We start from the raw sequence: 19,004 nt of genomic DNA, 5'->3' as shown, positions 1-19,004 counted from the left end.
GAAAATGCAAGTAAATGCATTTGATTTATTTCAGTCTGTTTCCATTGCACGTTGTCGCATTTTGCTTTTATCAATGCACCAACCTTTCCACCTCATACAAGCATAAAATCGTATTTATGATATTTGAATTTATTTATTTTTTCAAATTTCCGGCATTTTCCAAACAGTGATATTTGTTTTTTTAACAGTTCGATGGAAACACACTTCACGAACGACAATGTCCCCGGTTCAAATCAGACCGGCGATTTTTGTTGCATCTCTCTCACCCTCATTTCTTGTCGCCGCACTTCTGTCTGTTATAAAGGTGTAAAATTGCCCAGAAAATGCTTTAAAAATGTATGTTTTTGATTTTTTGTTAGGTCATCTCATCACAAGACTAAAATAAAACCCGGTATTTTGCATTATATTCTGTAATTCAAGGGTGACAACACGTAGAAAGTTCTGTCAAGCCGAGATGGAAATGTTGAATAAATGTAAGATACGTAATTCAGTCTCTCTTCTTTATCACCCCAGACCGTTCAGGGCTGACCAGTGTGGAGAAAATCGAGCAGTGCCAGGAAGCCTACCTGCTGGCGTTCGAGCACTACATCAACTACCGCAAGCACAACATTCCCCACTTCTGGCCCAAGCTGCTGATGAAGGTGACGGACCTGCGCATGATCGGGGCTTGCCACGCCAGCCGCTTCCTCCACATGAAGGTGGAGTGTCCCAACGAACTCTTTCCGCCGCTCTTCCTGGAGGTCTTTGAGGACCAGGAAGTGTAACTTTACAGCACCCACTAAAAGCAGCCCGGACGCAGAAGGCAAGAATTTTGGGGTGGCTTTGGTGGCAGAGGAGGTGTGTTGGACGGACGAGTGGAGAATAAAAAACAGAATTTTTCTTTTTTTTTCATCAGTGGGATCATGCCCTGTAAACTTGGTTGTTTTTTTGCTTTTGTTTTTTTGTCCCTTTTTTTTATCAAATACCCACAAGACCAACCACCTGCCACCAGCAAACACACACATCGACATCACCAGAGAGAAACACACTGACAATCTCACTCTGCTCTTTGTCTGAGGTACACACACACACACACACACACACACACACAGAGTAGCACATTGTGAACATCTATAGATAATCACAGATTTAAATTCCAAACATACTGCTGGGAACGTACAGTATATCTATATGCAAACGCAAATCTCATCAATTAACTCCTCTTGCACCTGTAAGGACAAACAGCTGCACTCTGCTCCTGCAACTAATGCAAACTGAGGAGCTTGGTTACGGCTCTACTCCCTCCACAACCACCTCTCACCTCTGAAAAGTGTCGTTTTTTTACCTCTGCAGACAGCCCCCACCCCTTCCACACACCCACCTCCCTTGCATCTCTTTAAGTGTAATGGCGACCGACCTCCATCTGCGCGTGCAGTCCTCCCCTCAGTCGGCTGAGGCCCTGTGAGTGTTTGTCAACCTACCTCCCTCACGTACTGACCTCTCTATCTGTCTCTGTCTCGACTACACACACACACACACACACACACACTTACAAAGAATACGTGCACAAAACGCACCCCTGTACTTTTACCTCATACCGTGTAAAGTGGTTTTCCTCATTTATTGTGTGGGCAGTGGTAGTCTAATGAGAAACCACGCTCACTTTTCCATTTAACTCTGCTAACGTTACAAGTTACAGTGGGGACACTTTGTATTAAGTCCTTATCCATAATGTATTATTTACACACACTTACCTGTGTGACACAGCAGTTGCTGTGTGCATAACCATGCCTTATATATGAAACATTATAGGTGTGTTAATAATAAATTTGAGCTTATAAGATGGTATGAACATCATGATGCTTTCTGTGAACATACTGAGTAGGGAGTGTGATTATGGAGGTCCTTATCTGGGTGTTTTGATATCTAGGAGTTTTGGAGCTTTGTGTCATTATATATTAAGTTCTTGTTTGTTGCTTCAGCAAGAGTTCGACATTTCAACGTCAGCATTTCGACATTTGTGAAAATACGTGTATTCACTGTCTTGCCGAGAGTAGCCAGCAGCCAGTTAGGTTTGCTTGGCTAAAAAAGGGGGGTTGGATTTTGTTACCTTTGCTACCGGTCTTTGTGCTAAGCTATGCTAATGTCTTCTGGCTATGAGAGCTGTATCAGTCTTCTCATCGAACTCTCGGCAGGAAAGCAAATAAGCATATTTTCCAAAATGTCAAACGTGTCCAGAGGAATATATTTCAACCACTCTTAGGTTAGTCGCTATTAAGTCTCCCCTGAGGATGAATTGTCGTGTCTTTTGATCCGGGCAAAATGTCAGTTTCTCCAATATTTACTCCAGTACTGGTTTATGACAAAACTCATTTCCATCAGCCTCGGCCGCGCTTAGTGTTTGGAACCAATTGGCTAATGTTAGCATGCTAAGACAAACACAGTAATCTAAACATGGTGGACATTGCAAACTACCTGCTAAACGAGCCAAAGTTAAGTTAAAACAAGTTCAAGTCAAAATCCGTATTTTCATATTAACATTAGATCACGTAACTACTTGCATGTAAAAGGGGTCACTTGTAGGGATAATGCCAGATGTTGGTAGAGACCAATTCAGAGCTAAGAAAAGAGTGATAATTGAACCTACATTTCCGAGTGCCCAAAATCATTACTATCAACAAATACAAATGTTGTTAAGTAAAAGCTGGTGTGTAAGTAGACAACTGTTTGCAAGTGGCCAACAAATCAGTTACTGCAGGATTAAAATTGCTATTGTTAGCATGATAGCATTTACTTCTGTGACTTTGTGTCGGGATAGTCAATAATCAATGTGTTTTACTATATATATATATGTATGGATACCCTTACTTTACTTGCAGTAGACTGTGACAGTTAAGAACATTCCTCATTCAGTATGTTTATAGAAAGCAGTCTTTAACTCATTCATGCAAAAGTGAGACTTGAACCTAGAAAAATAATAGGTGTTGTATTGTTACGATACACTATGAGAATTTTCAAAGTCAAGTGTTTTGTAGCTATAGGCTACGAAGACAGTGTTTCCTTTACTTTCATTTTACAGTGTCACCCACTGTACTTTAAAAAAAATAGTTAAGTAAATTCATTAAATTCATAAAACTTCTAACTAATTATAAAATCATAATACATGACTTGAAAAAACGGAAAAACTGCATCACGTTACTCAAACACTGACAAGTGATGTAGGATACGCTATACTGCTCACATACAGTATATGGAAATATATATATGAATATTATACTGTCACGAGAGAAAAGAATATATGAATCTAGAATACCTCTCCGACACATACCTCTTGTTTTCATTACCTCACGCACACACACATACATATTACACACACTCATTCAGTTGTTTTTGATGTATTACCTCAGTTGTTTGTTGCTCATCTCTTCCTCCTCCTAAATAACCACTGGGCTGCACCACACTTCCTGCCTCCATGTGTCTTCTCATTGGAGCCCTGCCCTGTTAATTGCACTGTAGCCCCGCCTCCTCACTTCCCTGCTGTCTCGTAATAGGCTCAGTGCAGGCACGTGGTGGTGGTGGGAGGAGATGTTGTCACATACCTCTGCAGGCCTCCCCAGTCCCGCCAGAAACCGGCAGATTCTACCTCACCTCTCATCTTAGTGCCCATCATCATCTCCAGCTGTAAAGATCATCCCCTCTGTCTGCAACACTAACGTGCATGCACGCGCACACACACATACACATATATGTGTTATATATATATATATATATATATATATATGTGTGTGTGTGTGTGTGCGTGTGTGTACATGTATATGAGTTGCCCGTGAGCGTGCTGCTCCACCAACAGCAGTGTCCGGCACGTCTTTTAAACGGGCCATGGATCAACACTTGACTACTGACGTGGCAGACTCTGTCATTTTTGCCCCTTTTTCACTTTTTTTCATCACACACCTCATGTGACCAGCAGTCCCTTTGGATTCGGTGTCTGTTTAGGAACCTGAAATGACAAAGAAGGCGGCGTTGGACTTGTGACATAGCAGTGTGCAGATTGAACTTTAACAAAACTGTCAGGGGACAGCAACGGCTAGAAGCTGGGACTCAGGTGGAAGCCATTTTGGCCCGATTCGGTCGAGCTGACGCGCTATGTGGGTGGTGACTGGGAGGTTGACGAACGTCAAGTGAGTCGGCAGTGTTGGCCTGTGGATACGGTCGCATCCCGGCCGAGGGGAGAGAGAAACGGCGAGCAAGCAGCTGCGGTGGGTAGCGATGCGACTCAGGCAAGGCCAATAGCCAACCACTACACAAAAATGGACCCGTCTCCTCGCATCTACAGTACGTCTTCAGATCCCTCCCTCGCCGTCGCAGCAGAAATGGACACCAAGCCATTTAAAAGACTTTCTGAGCGACTGTCCTATCCCAGAGACTTACAATATGAATTGAACACTGCTGAAATAAACTCCACCAACCGTATCCCAACTTGCCATCCACTACAAATAACTATCAGGTTTTTTTCTGTTGCACTAAAACCACAATGTCTGTATCCCTTTGTAGCCCTGAGCCCTGCCTTCAGCCCCTCCCCCCACATCTTTCCTGTTCCTGCCTGTCTTTACCAGTCTTAATAATATTCTCTCAAATATGTCTCTCACACACACACACACACACACACACACACACACGCACATAGAAACACACACGGTCCATTATCTCATCTCTTGATTACCTGTTGAAACCAATAAGGACTGTGACGTGGCCTTTAGCTGCCACCATTCTCAGTGTTACTAAACTATGTTGCAGGGTATTTTGAATAGAACCGTAAGCGCTGATTATACAGGGATATAAACGCACACAGCAGCAGCAGCAGCACACACACACACACACACGCAGCAATAGGTCGATCAAGCAGTACAGTTTCCAACCCACCGTGTCCAGGTCTGTTGTGTTTGTACTGTACTCCGCTTACTATCACTGTGACTGACCGGGTCGTGGCTCAGACAAGGAACCGCTGGCACACGTTCATGTGCCTCACAGAGGTCGGTAATGCGAATATACACTATACAGCATATAGATAGCATATATTTATAGATATACATATATATATATATATACATAATTATACCATGGGATCCAAAAGTCAGGGTACCGGGAATTGGTCTGGGACTTTCGGACCCCACTGTATATAAACATTACAGTTATTGTATGCGGCATTAGAGTTATCGGTGGCTGAATTTATGCTTCCAGCTCAAATCAAATCATGAATCAAATCATGAACCAGTCATGTAGCAGAGGATGCCAGAACTCAGTTTAGCCAGCTGTATTAGTATCTGTAAAATCCTATTTATGAATTGTTTTTAGCAGACGTGACAATGTATTACGATGCGTGTTTGCCTTGTGGTGATCACCAACTAACCTTCACAGTCTACCCACCTTTTGCATACCTCTAGAATACTGCATAGAGCACAAGAAGCACCTTAAACAGAGATATGTTTGTCCTATTTGGGGACTACAAAGATGAGATCACTTCTGGTCCACATGGCTTCATGAACTGAGATTCAGATTTGAGCTAGCAGCACAGCCTGTCTGTCTGTCTGTCTGTCTCTCTCTCTCGTTCTCTCTCAGCCAAATGATCACTGGAGAAATCCTCCCCCTGTCCTTTAAAGAAAAACCACACCAGCACCACAGAGCACACTGCCTTCAGCCATGATCAGCTGCACCAGCATAGCAGAGAGACAGACCAGTAGTCAGCGACCATCCTCCTCACCAAAAAGCCATTTTACCTGGACATCAGTGATAGCTATCATAACGCTATGTTCAGACAGCAGGCAGACCCAGGTAGTTCTTTAAGCCTGATCCATTAGTAGTGTACATTTTAATTGGCTGGATTGAATGGTGGTTTGGTCCGTATATTCACTTGCTGTCTAAAAGGCCTTGGTTGTCGTAGGAGGCAACACACCCAGGCACACACGGCAAATTAATGGCACGGAGTGCTGTTTCTAACTTTTACGGCTTCATTACCTCTGTGCACTGCGTTCATGAGAGAAGAAGTTCTGAAACTTCCCTCTTCTATTCCTATAAGATACAGTATACTGTATCTAAATTCATTATAGAGAAATGGATTTGCTCTGCGTGTTTGGCATGACCTGGGTGCTGGTACACAAGGTAATTTTGCAGGCAAAGCCAAATTGAAATGCCTCCCATTAAAAGAGCCACGGAGTCAAAAACCACTTTCTCTCGTGACAGTAAAGCACAGCAACAGCCGAGCCGCTTCAGCGTTGCTCACCTGTCACGTTCCACACTTCCGAGCCAAACTGCAAAACAAACCGGAAAAGTCTCCATCGGATGTGTACAGTGAACACAGAATCTGATCTTGAACACTGTTTTGTCTCTGAGATTAAAGTTAGGGTCAGGATACATTTACAGTGGACTTAAATGTGAACTTGATGCTGGGCTCTGCCGCTGCAGCACGGCACAAGACTCCGGCAACCACTCTGAAGCAGTTCAACTCTCATGCAAAGTGTGCTCCATAAATAAACCACTTCTACTGCTTTTATTACTTACCCAGGGAACCATCATTTCTCTCCTCGTCTCTTCTCTCTCCCAGTCCTTCCATCTCCGTTCCGTTCCCCAAACCTTTCCATTCTGCTCTTTTGTTTTTTCTATCTTCTCCCTGATTTACATCCCCAAACCCAGTCCCCTCTCTATTTATGTCCCTCTGTCCTCTTAGTCTGCACCTCCTCCTTCCCTCCCCATTCACAAACTCACAGAAACCCACCCTAACTCATACTAGCAGTCTTTGGTGGAGAAAGACGACAATCCCTGCAGGAATATGTCCACATGTGGAATGTAAAAAATACTGAAACTGTACGATTAAAGACACGGTGTGAAGTCCCACACTCATGTTGTTTTTGATGTTGTTTGATGTTGCTTTCGTTGTGCACCAAGTGTTCGTTGTTCTGCTTATACTTGGGCGGATGAGTTTGCAGGTGAGGTTAAAACCCCAATCATGTGACAGACAACTACTGACTAGTCCTTTTGTCTTTTTTTTCTTTTTCTTTTTTTTACATATAGTATGGTTATAAAAGACTTGTGGTGTGAGGACTAACAACCCTGAGCAAGCTAAAGCAAGACATACGGTGACTTTTTTGGATGAGGAAAAGCTGTTTCTAATGATTATTCTTTGATGTTGTTATTAATTTGCATCTGATTTTCTTGGTAGGTGAATGTTTGTCTATCTGTGCTGATGCTTTGCTGTGAGAAAATGGCTGTGTATGCACTTTCAGACCATCGTTGGTGCAGTGGTAGCTAGTGCTCAAACGTCACCCAAGGGTCAGAGTTCAGTTCACCTTCAGTTCAGCTAATTGAAAAATAAGATCCGTAAAATGGTCTGCTGCTCATTTCTGGGATATGTAACCACATATAGCATTTAAACATAAAGTTGCCTTATTGTGGTGTTAAAATCTATAATGAAAAGTGTTACATATTCATAGATACAACAGGAAAGTAATATTTAGGAACAGGCCCATTAGTCCCATTACAAGTTCCTGCCAAGAGTTTTGGCACTTGAGCTGGCTTCGCAGTGTGTGTGTGTGTGCTAACACTGTAATATACGTAACCTTATTACACCTGACTTGCATTATTCTGACTATAACTTTTTAGTGACATAAACTTTACACGGGCTTGCCATGATTTTTCAAATAATTACCAACTAATAATCAAGATCTGAAGCCTACATTTGGATTTTCCCGCTTTTTTCGTCAGTTACCACCACCGCTGCCTGTTACGGGCTGGGATTCTGGGCACATACGCGAGTGCATCCCCCCTTTTGAGCCTTAGATTCATCCTAATTGAGCGATGGTTATCATAACTTCCTCCAAAACACCAGTTTCTTTTTAATCTAGCTTCTGGTTGCCGTTTGAGGACCCGCTAACTAGCTGATATCTCGACAACTTGTATGTAATACGTAAAGAAAACAAATGACACTCACTGTCATGAGGAGTTTGCTGTCTCGTCAGACGTAGGATGCACTGCGTTTGGTATTAGATCAGGTGTTACTGAATTAGGAGCTGAATGTTTTCTTGTATCTGTTCTCACATTCGAGTAATTAGCCTTTCAAAAACCAAGATTTCTACACACAATTTACAAACACTCACACGTGTTGAAGGTATTCTAGGTCTGATAGACAGTTTCCTCTTCACGCCTGCGCGCTCATAAATCCACAGCTAACAGCTAACTGGGTTTTCTTTAACTTTCGGCATTGTGATTAGCTCTGACTGAATTAGTAACTAAATAACTGATTAGGACCTGAATGTTACGTTCACACATTCGAGCAATTAGTATTTCTACAAACAGGATCAGGAACTCTCTACTTGTTAAAGATGTTTTAGCTGTGAAAGACAACATGTTGTATCCTTTCAGTAGAAAGCCAACAGCAAAGTTTCTTCAACTTCTCATATTCACAGTTTTAAGGTAACGCTAGTCACCCAGAGGACAAGCCAACATACTGTCTCCCAAACCTTTAGCATGTACGTATGTTAGCATTGCTTAGATCTAACACCTGTTTAAATATCTGTTCCCATCCCATAATTTTTTTTCCTACAGTTCATTTGCAAGGGAATTTTTAAATAAAATATCAATCTAAGGTGAGAAAAAAATTAAAACATCTCCTCCTCTTCCTCCAAAAAAGTCAGACTATCCTCCCTTCAGCAAAAAAAAGATTACATAAACCTCCCCCTTCTCTGACCCCCCCCCCCTAATAAATTTTGTATCATCCTTTAAGATTCATTATTTATACATACAGTATTTTTTCCACTTCCAATACAATTAATAGGTTGCTATGTTGGTGAAAATGTTTATATTAAGATAATGGTAAATTAAGGTGTCTGTAAATCCATTTTCCAGTTACTTGAACTGAAAGTGAATGAACCTGGATCCTGCTTTCCACAGTTGCTTGGGCTGTATCACTTTCTGAACTGGGCATTTGCTCTTACCCCTGATCTGGGTCAATGATCGTAGCCTTTAGATTGCTCCAAAGGAATCTGACCTTAAACCAGGGCTCATCTTGCGATGTATAAATCTGCCATATATTAATCTCAGTGTTGTGACAAGGACATTGCTTTTGATGGAAGGTAAGCCTCAACATACAACAAGGAAAGACATTAAGAAACACATCAAAAATAGAACCCAAAAAAAAAAAAAAGGTTTCTAGAACGTTTCATATCTAATCACACTGCTTTGTGCCAGCGTCAAGGATGGGGAGTGATCAGTCTCAAACATGGAAAACCACCAGGGTTTGGCAAAATAAGGACCCAACAGTGGTCTCGGAAAGATCAAAATGTGGCCCCAAATTTTTTGAATAAAAGCTTCTGGTTTGAAGAGTTTTTGTCGGAACAGTTTAGTTTGGAGCTCTTGGCCAAAGCCTCTTCACATCCCTGAAATGTAAGACTAGAAAAAAAAAACCCCACTCAAATGGTGAAATTGTAGCCGGTGGGTGAATTTGATAAAAATGCTTACAGGATCTGTTCAGGTTGTAAGATCATCACCATTTTGACAATGTCGTGGCTCTAGGAAAAAAATGTTTGAAAAAATTACTGCACTTACTTTGTTATATCTATAAGGAACTGATGACATATGAAGCCATGCTTTGAGTATTTACCACCAGCTGGCAGATATGGATTCCTTCTCTATGTGTGTTCCTAACAAACCAAGAGAGGACTGAGGCTTCATCAGGACACGCATCGGGGTGCATTGAGTAGCTTGGCCAAATGAAACCCTTCAATGCAAGCTTAAATTACAGTCTTAGAAATAATCAGCAATGGCAAGGAAATTAAAAATGGTGCTTCTGCTTCCCAAAAGCTTTGAAGAGAGAGAGATGTTGTTTCTTCAAGCCTTCAAATCTCCTCCAGTGAAAATATGCAACTACACACTTGTATTTGCGACCAGTGTACTTCTGCACAGGCCAGTAAATTGTGCCTTGAATAAGAAAGGTGAATAAGGGACCCCGGACTACTATCCCCATGATGAAAATGTCCTCTCTTGTTTTTGTTTTTTGGTCCCTGCGGCTCCCCTTCACAGTGACTTAACACAACCCGGCCCTAATTAGCAAATCTGAGCGACATCATGTGAGGCCCTGCACAAGCAGTGGCTGTTTCCTGTTTGCGATGCAGCCATAATTTTTTGGCACAGCGCGGTGTTGAATGTAGAGCTGAGTGAGATGTGGGTTGAAACAACCCCGGCAAGAGTTTGATGGTGTATTTGATAATGCTGGTCATAGGTTTGTAATGGGCACGGTTGTTGTTTGTCTTGTTTTCAGTGACAAATCATTCATGGCAACATCGGAGAATGGGATCTGAATGGCTCTAAGCTGTTTGTGTTTGTGGCTATGTGACATTCATTTTCAGCATTATAAAATTATTTGATATCAATTTGTCTCCTTTGTTTCTGTCCAGAGCATGACCGTACACATGACTGACTGGACACACAAACACACAAGCTAGAAAACAGAGAGAAGTTAACCATGATTAACCAAAATCTAAAAACGAACATAGTCCAGAGAAGATACAGCATATTGTATAAAGGTTGAGTTGGGTTGAGCTGTCCGTGGCGCCGTGGCGCTCACCTCTACCAGATTTCAGTACTGATTGTATTAAGGTGGCTCCACATATTACATCACAGTTTCAACAGCATCACAATGCAACTTGATCTGTAGAAAAGTTCTTTACCTAAGAACTTCAGTACATCTGGAAGGTTATTCCACTTTTTGAAAGCTATTTTGAGTGCTGCAGCCTGATTGATTTTAATTAGCAACAACACTTTGTATTCACACTGCACAGTTTAATACTTGTCTCTCTTAAGAGGAGTTTTCATATTTGGAAGGTGCTGCTCTAAGACTTAATTCATTTGAAAGTGTTCCAGTAACACGATATTCAGATTTCCCCTGGAGTTCATCATGCTGACGTAAGATGATGATGAGATGGGTACTTTTTGTGAACTGATCTTCGTATTACTGTTACGATTCATTTTGTTGAGTATGTGCTACATGTGACCTTTTCTATCCATAGGACTGGGAGCACCTAAAGCAAGTTTACTAACTTACCAATCTGCGGCTATAACGGCCTCCACTTTTCTTGAAAGGCTTTCCAAAAGATTTACGAACCTGGCCCCATTAAACCACAAGAGCATGATAGTGAGGTTGGACACTGATGTGGGGCGATTAAGCTTGGTTGAGAGGTGTTTGATTGGGTTTGGGAGTCAAGAGAGTTCCCTTTAGTTGGACCTAACCCAAACCACGAAAAACAGCCCCAGACCAGAAGTACATAAAAGTATATGGGTACCTTGTGAACATACTTTTTGGCCTTACAGTGTATTAGCACAGTGCCTGCAAAAAATTTGGAAACAGCACATGAATGGTTTATAGAAGCCAAAGCTATGTTGCTCTAATAATGAAACACAGGATAAAAAGCAAAGCAAATGCATTAGCTACACAGGCACGACCAAAAACCTCTTTGAGAGTTGAGTCGTAGAATTCTAACTAAAAGAAAAGGTATTTTATTTATTTCAACGAAGACCATGTACTCTTTTAGAGTTTTTAGAATTGGGATGCAACACTCCAGTGCCTACGCTCATCTTTTTAGAGAGAGTGATGATAGAAACCCTCATTGAGAAAATACATTGTAGAATTAAAGCTGCAAGCAGCTTTGATCGGGCCGTAGCACCGCCCTAGCAAATCGGGGCAGCTGGTAGGATGCAGCTGTGCACTTTCAAAACCACTGGAGACTGCTCAAACCAGTAAGATGTTGTTTTCTGCCTGGAGTCCATGGCGGCAGACATGACGTTTCCACATTTTTTCATTATCGCCTGTTTCTAGAATTTGGCGCTAGAGAACACCCACCAAACTGCATTATGTTGTTGTGTATCAAGTGTAGACACGATCAGGAAAACTTTCACGTAAATAAAACGGTGATTGTCACACGAGGCTTACCTCCTGTTGCCTAAAGGTGGCGCTATTGCTGTTATTCAATATTGGCCTGTAGATGTCTTCAGGCCAGGACTCGTATCAAACGTGATGCTTCGGAAGAAGAACAAGAACTTCCTGTTTCATGGCGAAACATCGATATTCACCATGCCGCCACGGCTCAATGAAAACTCAAAAGCTTTGCAATATAGCATTGCAGGTCTTTAGATAAGGCTGACCGAATATGAAGTTGACCTGATCAGTTCTGTAGGAGGAAATGGTTAAAGTACAACGCCTTTAAATGGCAAAAACCTGTGCCAAAACTGCACAGTAAATTCAAAATGGCTGACTTCCTGTTGGGTTTAGGGTATGGCTCCAAGGGTGCCTACCGAATTTTGTACATGTAGGTGAAATGTACCACGAGGACTACTGCGTTGAAATTTTGTAGGGGGCGCTACCGAGCCATTTTGCCACACCCATATGCAGGACCCGTAAAAGAGTTTTTGAGCACCTTTCCCCCTCAAAAATGCGATTCATTTGTCCTAATAATAATAATAATAATAATCAACGTGGCAGTTTCAATAGGGTGCTCGCACCAGTCGGAGCTCGGGCCCTAATGAAAAGCGGCCAGGACACAAGCTAACCTGGCGGTAGCTGGAACTCCCTGGTATGACCTCTATCCAAAGCCTTTCAGATTTGACGATCATCATTCAAATCATTTTCGGGGTTACAGTAAAAGTATTTCTCTACGACAGAGCCCATTACAGGAGAAAAATGTCGAAACCATGCTAGCTAATGAAGCATCTGAAACATTCCGACACAAACACCTGTCTCTCCTGTCAGCGGGAGACGTGTCCCACCTACATTCAGTTCTGCAAATGACGTCAAATGGAAATGATGGATGGAGGCACACAGCAGCAGGGTCAATGATCAGTTGCAGACTCTGCTCATCCTGATTGTGATGATGAGAAACGATGAGAGCCATCCTGGCAGACGATTAGCAGGGAATACTGCGGCTCGGTGAGGCCGAGGAGGACGGTACTGTCCGAGGCAGGCCGATGATAGCTGCTCTGCTCTTTTACCACAGCTTCTAGCAGCGATGGTGACCTGTGAGACCGGGTCCATTAGCACGCCTAAGCCTATGAATGCAATCATCTAGGGTGACAGCAGCTCTGCGAGTACTATATAGCCTACAATAGCTGCAGTCAGTTCTTTGCATGTCAGTTGATTGTGGCAACATGATTTATCCCAGGACATACCAAGACTATGCACCAAAAAAGTGCAATATCAGGTAGGGTAGGTCCTAGATTATAGGCTAATTTTATGACCCTGTCTTGTAGAGGGAACTCGTGTAAATCTTGTTATAAGAACTTTTGTTATATAAAAACACTAAGAGTCTACAGCCAAGCTAGTAGCTCTGTGAGGCTGTGCTTATGTACAGTGGTGCTGTGAGCTAAATGCTAATATCAGCGTGCTAACATGCTGATTTTTAGCAGGTGTGGTTAGCAGGTCTAATGTTTCCATGTTCACCACATTGGTTTAGCATATTTGAATGCTAACATTTGCTAAATAACACTGAAGACAAAATACAGATGAGCCTGACGAGAATGTCATTAGATTTGCAGGTATTTGGTCACAAACCAAAGTATTGGACAAATTAGGATCAATTCATCCAGTAGATGTTGAGACATGTATTCACTCAAGCACAAATGTCAATCTGCTGGTGCTGCTAGAGGAAAAGTCAGTCAGAAGTATTTAGGATTCATCTTCTGGGGACCACGAATGTCTACAAAATTTCATGGCACCAAAGCGGGGGACTGACAGACCGGCGCTGCCAACCTAACAACCGTGTCTGGCGGTGTCGTTGTGAGCAGCACGTTAGCAGAGCAGCATCAGCTTCAGCTTCAGTCCGCCGTCTGTGTCTACACAGGATGTGTTTCTGTCGGGCATCAGACATACCAGAATGAATCAGGAAGCTAAATCGTTACAAGCGGCAGCCTTTGTTTTTATACTGGAGTTGTTGTGGGGCCATGACATCATTCTGTCCACTGATGTTAGTAAAACTTGTAAAAACCTGTGTGTTAGTAAAACTGGCCCTTCTCAGCATTTCAGATCACTGACATGAGTAATCCTGCAGTTGGTTGTACGGTAAAACCTCCCAGTCTGTTGTTACACCAGCGACATTACAACATGTCAAAACTAATTTGACAGATTAATTGAAGACAAGTCCAATCTATTCATTTTTTTCCTGAATCCTAATACTCTCCCAAAACAGTCTTTGTATGTTCTTTGTCTATGTGGAATTAAAAGCCATTATTGAATACAGTGCCACATTTTATCATAGTGCAAGTGCACAGTCTAAATGGGTTATCCATGGTGCACTTACGCTAAATTTGGAAACAAAATACTAAATTATTGCGAACTCTGAGACTCATTTAGGCCAGTCTTTGTCAAATTTGTTTTAGGGCTGTTGTGAAGGAGATGATGTAACAATGAGCAGCTTTGCTCTCCACCAATCCAAAGTCCTTCACAGCCCACCCCCACCACCAATCCACCCACCCCTTCCCTCCCAAAAGACATAGAAGGGCACAGCTGGTATAGAGCAAACATGCTGCACGCTGACATTGATAGAGTGAGTGAGTGTGTGTGTGTGTGTGTGTGTGTGTGTATACAGACACAGATTGACAGACTGGGACATCCATTACAGATTTTTCCCCTCAACTAAAGGAAAAGTGCTTCCAGCAAGCCTCTAAAATAGAGCACTGTATTTTGATGATGCTCATATTCACTGACATTGTTATAATTTTGATCATTTTGCAAATTCTTTGAAGTACACATACTCACTTTCACACACATGCTTGTCTCTGATTTATGAACACGTGTTGCTGATTTAAGTGCATATGACTACATTACATAATACGTTTTATCATCATGTTAGGACTTCTGAGATCAATTTGTTTTGAAATAAAATCCATGTTGGGACAAAACCCATATCTGTTAAAATGCTCAGGATCCGGTTTCCCCCTTTAGTTTCCCCTAAAAGCAATAGGTTGACATTCTGGGAAGTATGCTTATTTTCTTTCTTGCTGAGAGTTAGATAAGAAGATTAGTAAATACAGTACAGTACAGTAAATACAAAACTAACCCAAGCAGCCAGTTAGCTTAGCTTAGCACAAAGACTGGAAACCAGGGAAAACAGGTAGCCTGGCACCGTCCAAAGGTAACGAAATCCACCTGCCAGAACTTTTAAAGCTTAAAGGATATCATGGATACGCTGGAGACAAGAACTGCTAAAACTATTTTGGCATACTAGTAATGGCGCCAATTTGCCAAAATGTAAACATGTACAGGCCAAAAACAGGGCTCAAAAGAGACTTTCTCTGACATTTCACACAAAAGTCAAATATAACACCGAGCTGAGTAAAAAAAAAAAAAAATAGTAGTAGAACAATCATCTCTTCCAGTGGAGATTACTCAGAGGTCCACTTTAAGGTACAAGGATGTCGCTCTGGATGGGATTTATGTTACAGGAGGACGAGCAAGTTCACAGAAAAACAGCAGGTAATTGCAGCTGTAATTATGATGATAATTACAGATGAAGATGAGAGAGAAATAAATCCAGTCCGAATGGGGCGTAGGTGATGTAGACTTGCCGTCTGCTATACAGTAACAAAGGTCAAGATGTAACACATTGTATTTTCATGGGTCTTTTCATTGGTCCTATCTGGCTATTAAAACTGATAGCATGAGTAGAGCAGAGGTGGACAAGAAGCCAGTGGAGGTCAATGAGTAGCGGATTGACATGTGCCCTCTTACCCTCACTGAAAATCAGACATGCTGCTGCGTTCTGGACCATCTGTAAGGACTTCACCGTGCGTGAAGCGAGGCCCCCTGGAAGGCCATCGCAGTATTCGTGGCAAGAGATGACCATGGCCTGTACCGAGAGTTGGGTGGCGTACTGAGTCAGCTGAGGCCTGATTTTTCATATGTTGTATAGAGCAAAAGCGGCACGACCGGGAGACAGATGCAACACGGTCCGAGAGGGACGGCTGGTCATCAAACATGACACCCAGGTTTCTCAGGACCATGGTTGGGGCGAGAGATGAAGAGGCAGTTTTGATGTTGATATCCCACTGATTTGGATGTAGGAGGGCGTCCCCCCCCCCCTCGATAGCCTTAGACAAGAATGTAAGAAACCAAACTGGTCAATAGCGCTTAACTTCAGCATAGCTGAGCGAGTGCTTTTTGAGCAGAGGTGTTACCCGAGCTTGTTTGAATGCGGATGGAAAAGGTCCTGAAGCCGGTGAAGCATTTACCACGTGTGACGGCCGGCACAATGGTGTTAGCTATGGCTTGGAGGAGGTTGGTGGGAATGGGGTCCAGCGCACATGTAGTAGGACGGCTACCATGTGTTGTTAGCACGCTAGCATGCTAAACTAAGATGGTGAACACAGCAGACGTTGCAAACATCAGCAGGTTAGCTTTGCTTCAGCTTGTTCCAGCTTTTCATAGAAGGCATAGGATGTTTGTTCTGAATGAAATATTCAAACCCAGTACTACCATGTCTCCCATGCAAATGGACATGTTCTGGATATCTTGCACATCACTTTATTCCCATTTTCCAAACATTAAGTCTGGTATTTTCAGTGTGCTTGGAAACTTTGGGATCTCCCCTGAAATCGCTGTGGTTTGAACAATGTTTGTGTACACAGCATGAATTTGCGATGACTGATCCACTGGTGCGGTCAGTTTGGTTTAAGAGTATAAAAATGGATCTGCCTTCTAGATCAATCTAGAAATATACAGTTTCAAATACTGAGGCGCTACATGCCTCATTCATACTTCACTACACACATGCATCTGACTCCCCCAAAACACCTGCCCCTCCCCCATGGATTCATTCATGCAGACATGTGTTATGTAAGGGAGTTACTCTCCTTTCCTAACAGACATGTCCTTGCATCAACTCCATGTGTCAGACCAGGACAGCGATGAAGAGAGGGAGAGAGAGGGAGAGAGAGAGAGAGAGAGAGGCAGAAAAAAACAAGGAGCAGAGAAAACATCAGGGAGAGAAAGAGAGAGGCCCTGCCATGGAGCTCAACCTCCAAAACCTGTGGAATGCGCACACACACTCAGTCACACACACACACACGTTTAATAAGAGAGGAGGAAGTGCCTATTAAAAGGCCATTGGCAGGATGATGGGGATTTAGGGGGTGGAAAAGGGAAACGACAGAGGAAGAGTACTATTGGCACCAGTGGTGTTTTGTGTTGACGGCGAACTATCTACATGTTGAGGATATTGACTATTTAAAAGAGATTAAATTACAAATTGTTACAAAAGTTTGCGCTGAACACTTGATGGAAATCAGAGGACAAAATGAGCTACATTGCAGCTCAAACATTTGTATATGTTAGCACGGGGGGAAAAATCGCTTTGCATTAGACTGGATCTTTAAGTCAAATATTTTTCTAGCAAAGTCATTTACATCCAGTGTGATGGTTACGATAAACGATAGGGATTTTTTTCAATGAATGTGCTGTAATGGTCACGACAAATGTAATGAATGGCTTGATGGACGTAACGGTTCTTATGGAAGTGATGGTGATGGTGATAGACAGGAAGAACAGAATGGATGCTTTCGGTATCTGTCAATCGTCCCAATCTGCCTTGTGGAAGGCCCCTTCTAATCCTAATCCTGCAGGTCTTTCTTTTTTTAACACATTTCTTTCTCCAACATCAGTGTACCAGCTATACATTCAATAATATACCAAAGATATGGAAGCTTGTCAGGTGAAGTGGCATTAGTCTAAAAACTTGAAAGTCCCCCTCCAGTCAAAGTGTGTTGTGCTTATCGTTACTTCCTGTGGTTGTCGTTTGACGCCAGAAGGCTGTTCTCGCAATACTCTGCCGAAGGTGGGAAGTTTCTCTGTGCTCATCTTCAGTCTCAGTTTAACATGTATATGACGCAGGATTTGTGACATCACAACTAGTTTGGAAGCCAATCATGGTCCAGTATGCAGCAAGCGGCCCCTGGGTGGGGGTCAGGCTTAACCATTTAGCTGCCAGGGCACCCCACGATGTGGAAAGCTGACCCCTCCAGTGCACTGAGAAGGGACGTTTCGGTGAAGTAGGAGACATCTAGTGTCCAGCAGTTAAACTTTTGAAACTTATTGGGTTTGTATGGATTTTATTTTATTTGCTTTTGATGGGGAAGGAGTAGATGGAATTTTTTTTTAACAATGTAATTTAACTCTTTGTACGGAACAAACTGGTCTGACATATTATTTAAAGTAGAGTTTTTTTGGATGTCTCAAAACATGTCTGGAGTGATCTTTAAGGTTTATCCAAGTGTCATCACACTTTGTAAGAGTAGCTGCAGCTTCTGATATTTTTACTATATTGTGATGCCGATGGGAACCTTGCAATTTGAATTGATGGCTGCGCTGATCTCAACACTGGCTCAACTACAGTAGTCCTAGTGCCCCCTCTACAGGACAAAGCGATTACCAGCCAACCATCTGTCATATAGTACAGCTTCACGTGTTACTCCTCCAGAGCTAGAGGAGTAATCTGAAGGTTAAGGGAAATCATATCAGACGGGACAAGAAGACGGTGCCTTCAGTCAACACTCCACTTGGTGTGACTGGGAGTCAGTGTGTGCTGAGTGTCACCTCAGCAAACAGTACTTTGTTGTAAGAGACTCGGACGCTGTCATTTCCACAGTTTATTACTGAATGTATGAAAAGAGAGCAACAACAATCACCAGTGTCATCAGATAAAGTGCACTTCATATGAGCAGTGTCATAATCTGAGACTCGATGAAAGCCTACTGACATGACCGACGACGTCACATCCTACTCAGCAATGCACATGATGATTCACAAGTCACAGGCTCGATAATGCACATCGTGTACAGAATAATGCTTACTCAGTAACGCACACTATGAATACACATACTGTAGATACACACAGCTGTGCCCACACTTTGGCTCACAGATCTGTTACAAAGCATGCTGCTGTACAATATAAAACCACATATGCTCAGACAAAAACACACGCTAATGTCTAAAA

At 42.5% G+C, this 19,004-nt stretch overlaps 1 protein-coding gene across 8 annotated transcripts in view; it reads left to right on the top strand.

Moving 5' to 3' along the window:
• Positions 1-8,713, top strand: part of LOC120788380 (thyroid hormone receptor alpha) — a 117,278-nt gene extending 108,565 nt beyond the window's left edge. For 7 of the 8 annotated variants that reach the window (XM_040124167.1, XM_040124163.1, XM_040124165.1 and 4 more), the window contains one exon: positions 514-8,713. In XM_040124167.1, coding sequence (XP_039980101.1) covers positions 514-764 — 251 coding nt within the window. In that variant the 3' untranslated portion in view covers positions 765-8,713. The remainder of the gene's footprint in view (positions 1-513) is intronic. The other variant, XR_005707230.1, reaches the window with a different exon arrangement.
• Positions 8,714-19,004: the final 10,291 nt, after the last annotated feature.

The sequence above is a fragment of the Xiphias gladius genome, chromosome 3 (genome assembly GCF_016859285.1).
Source record: "Xiphias gladius isolate SHS-SW01 ecotype Sanya breed wild chromosome 3, ASM1685928v1, whole genome shotgun sequence".
NCBI classification, from domain to species: domain Eukaryota; kingdom Metazoa; phylum Chordata; class Actinopteri; order Istiophoriformes; family Xiphiidae; genus Xiphias; species Xiphias gladius.
The sequence above is the reverse complement of the archived record's forward strand: the minus strand, read 5'-3'. Positions and strand labels throughout refer to the sequence as shown.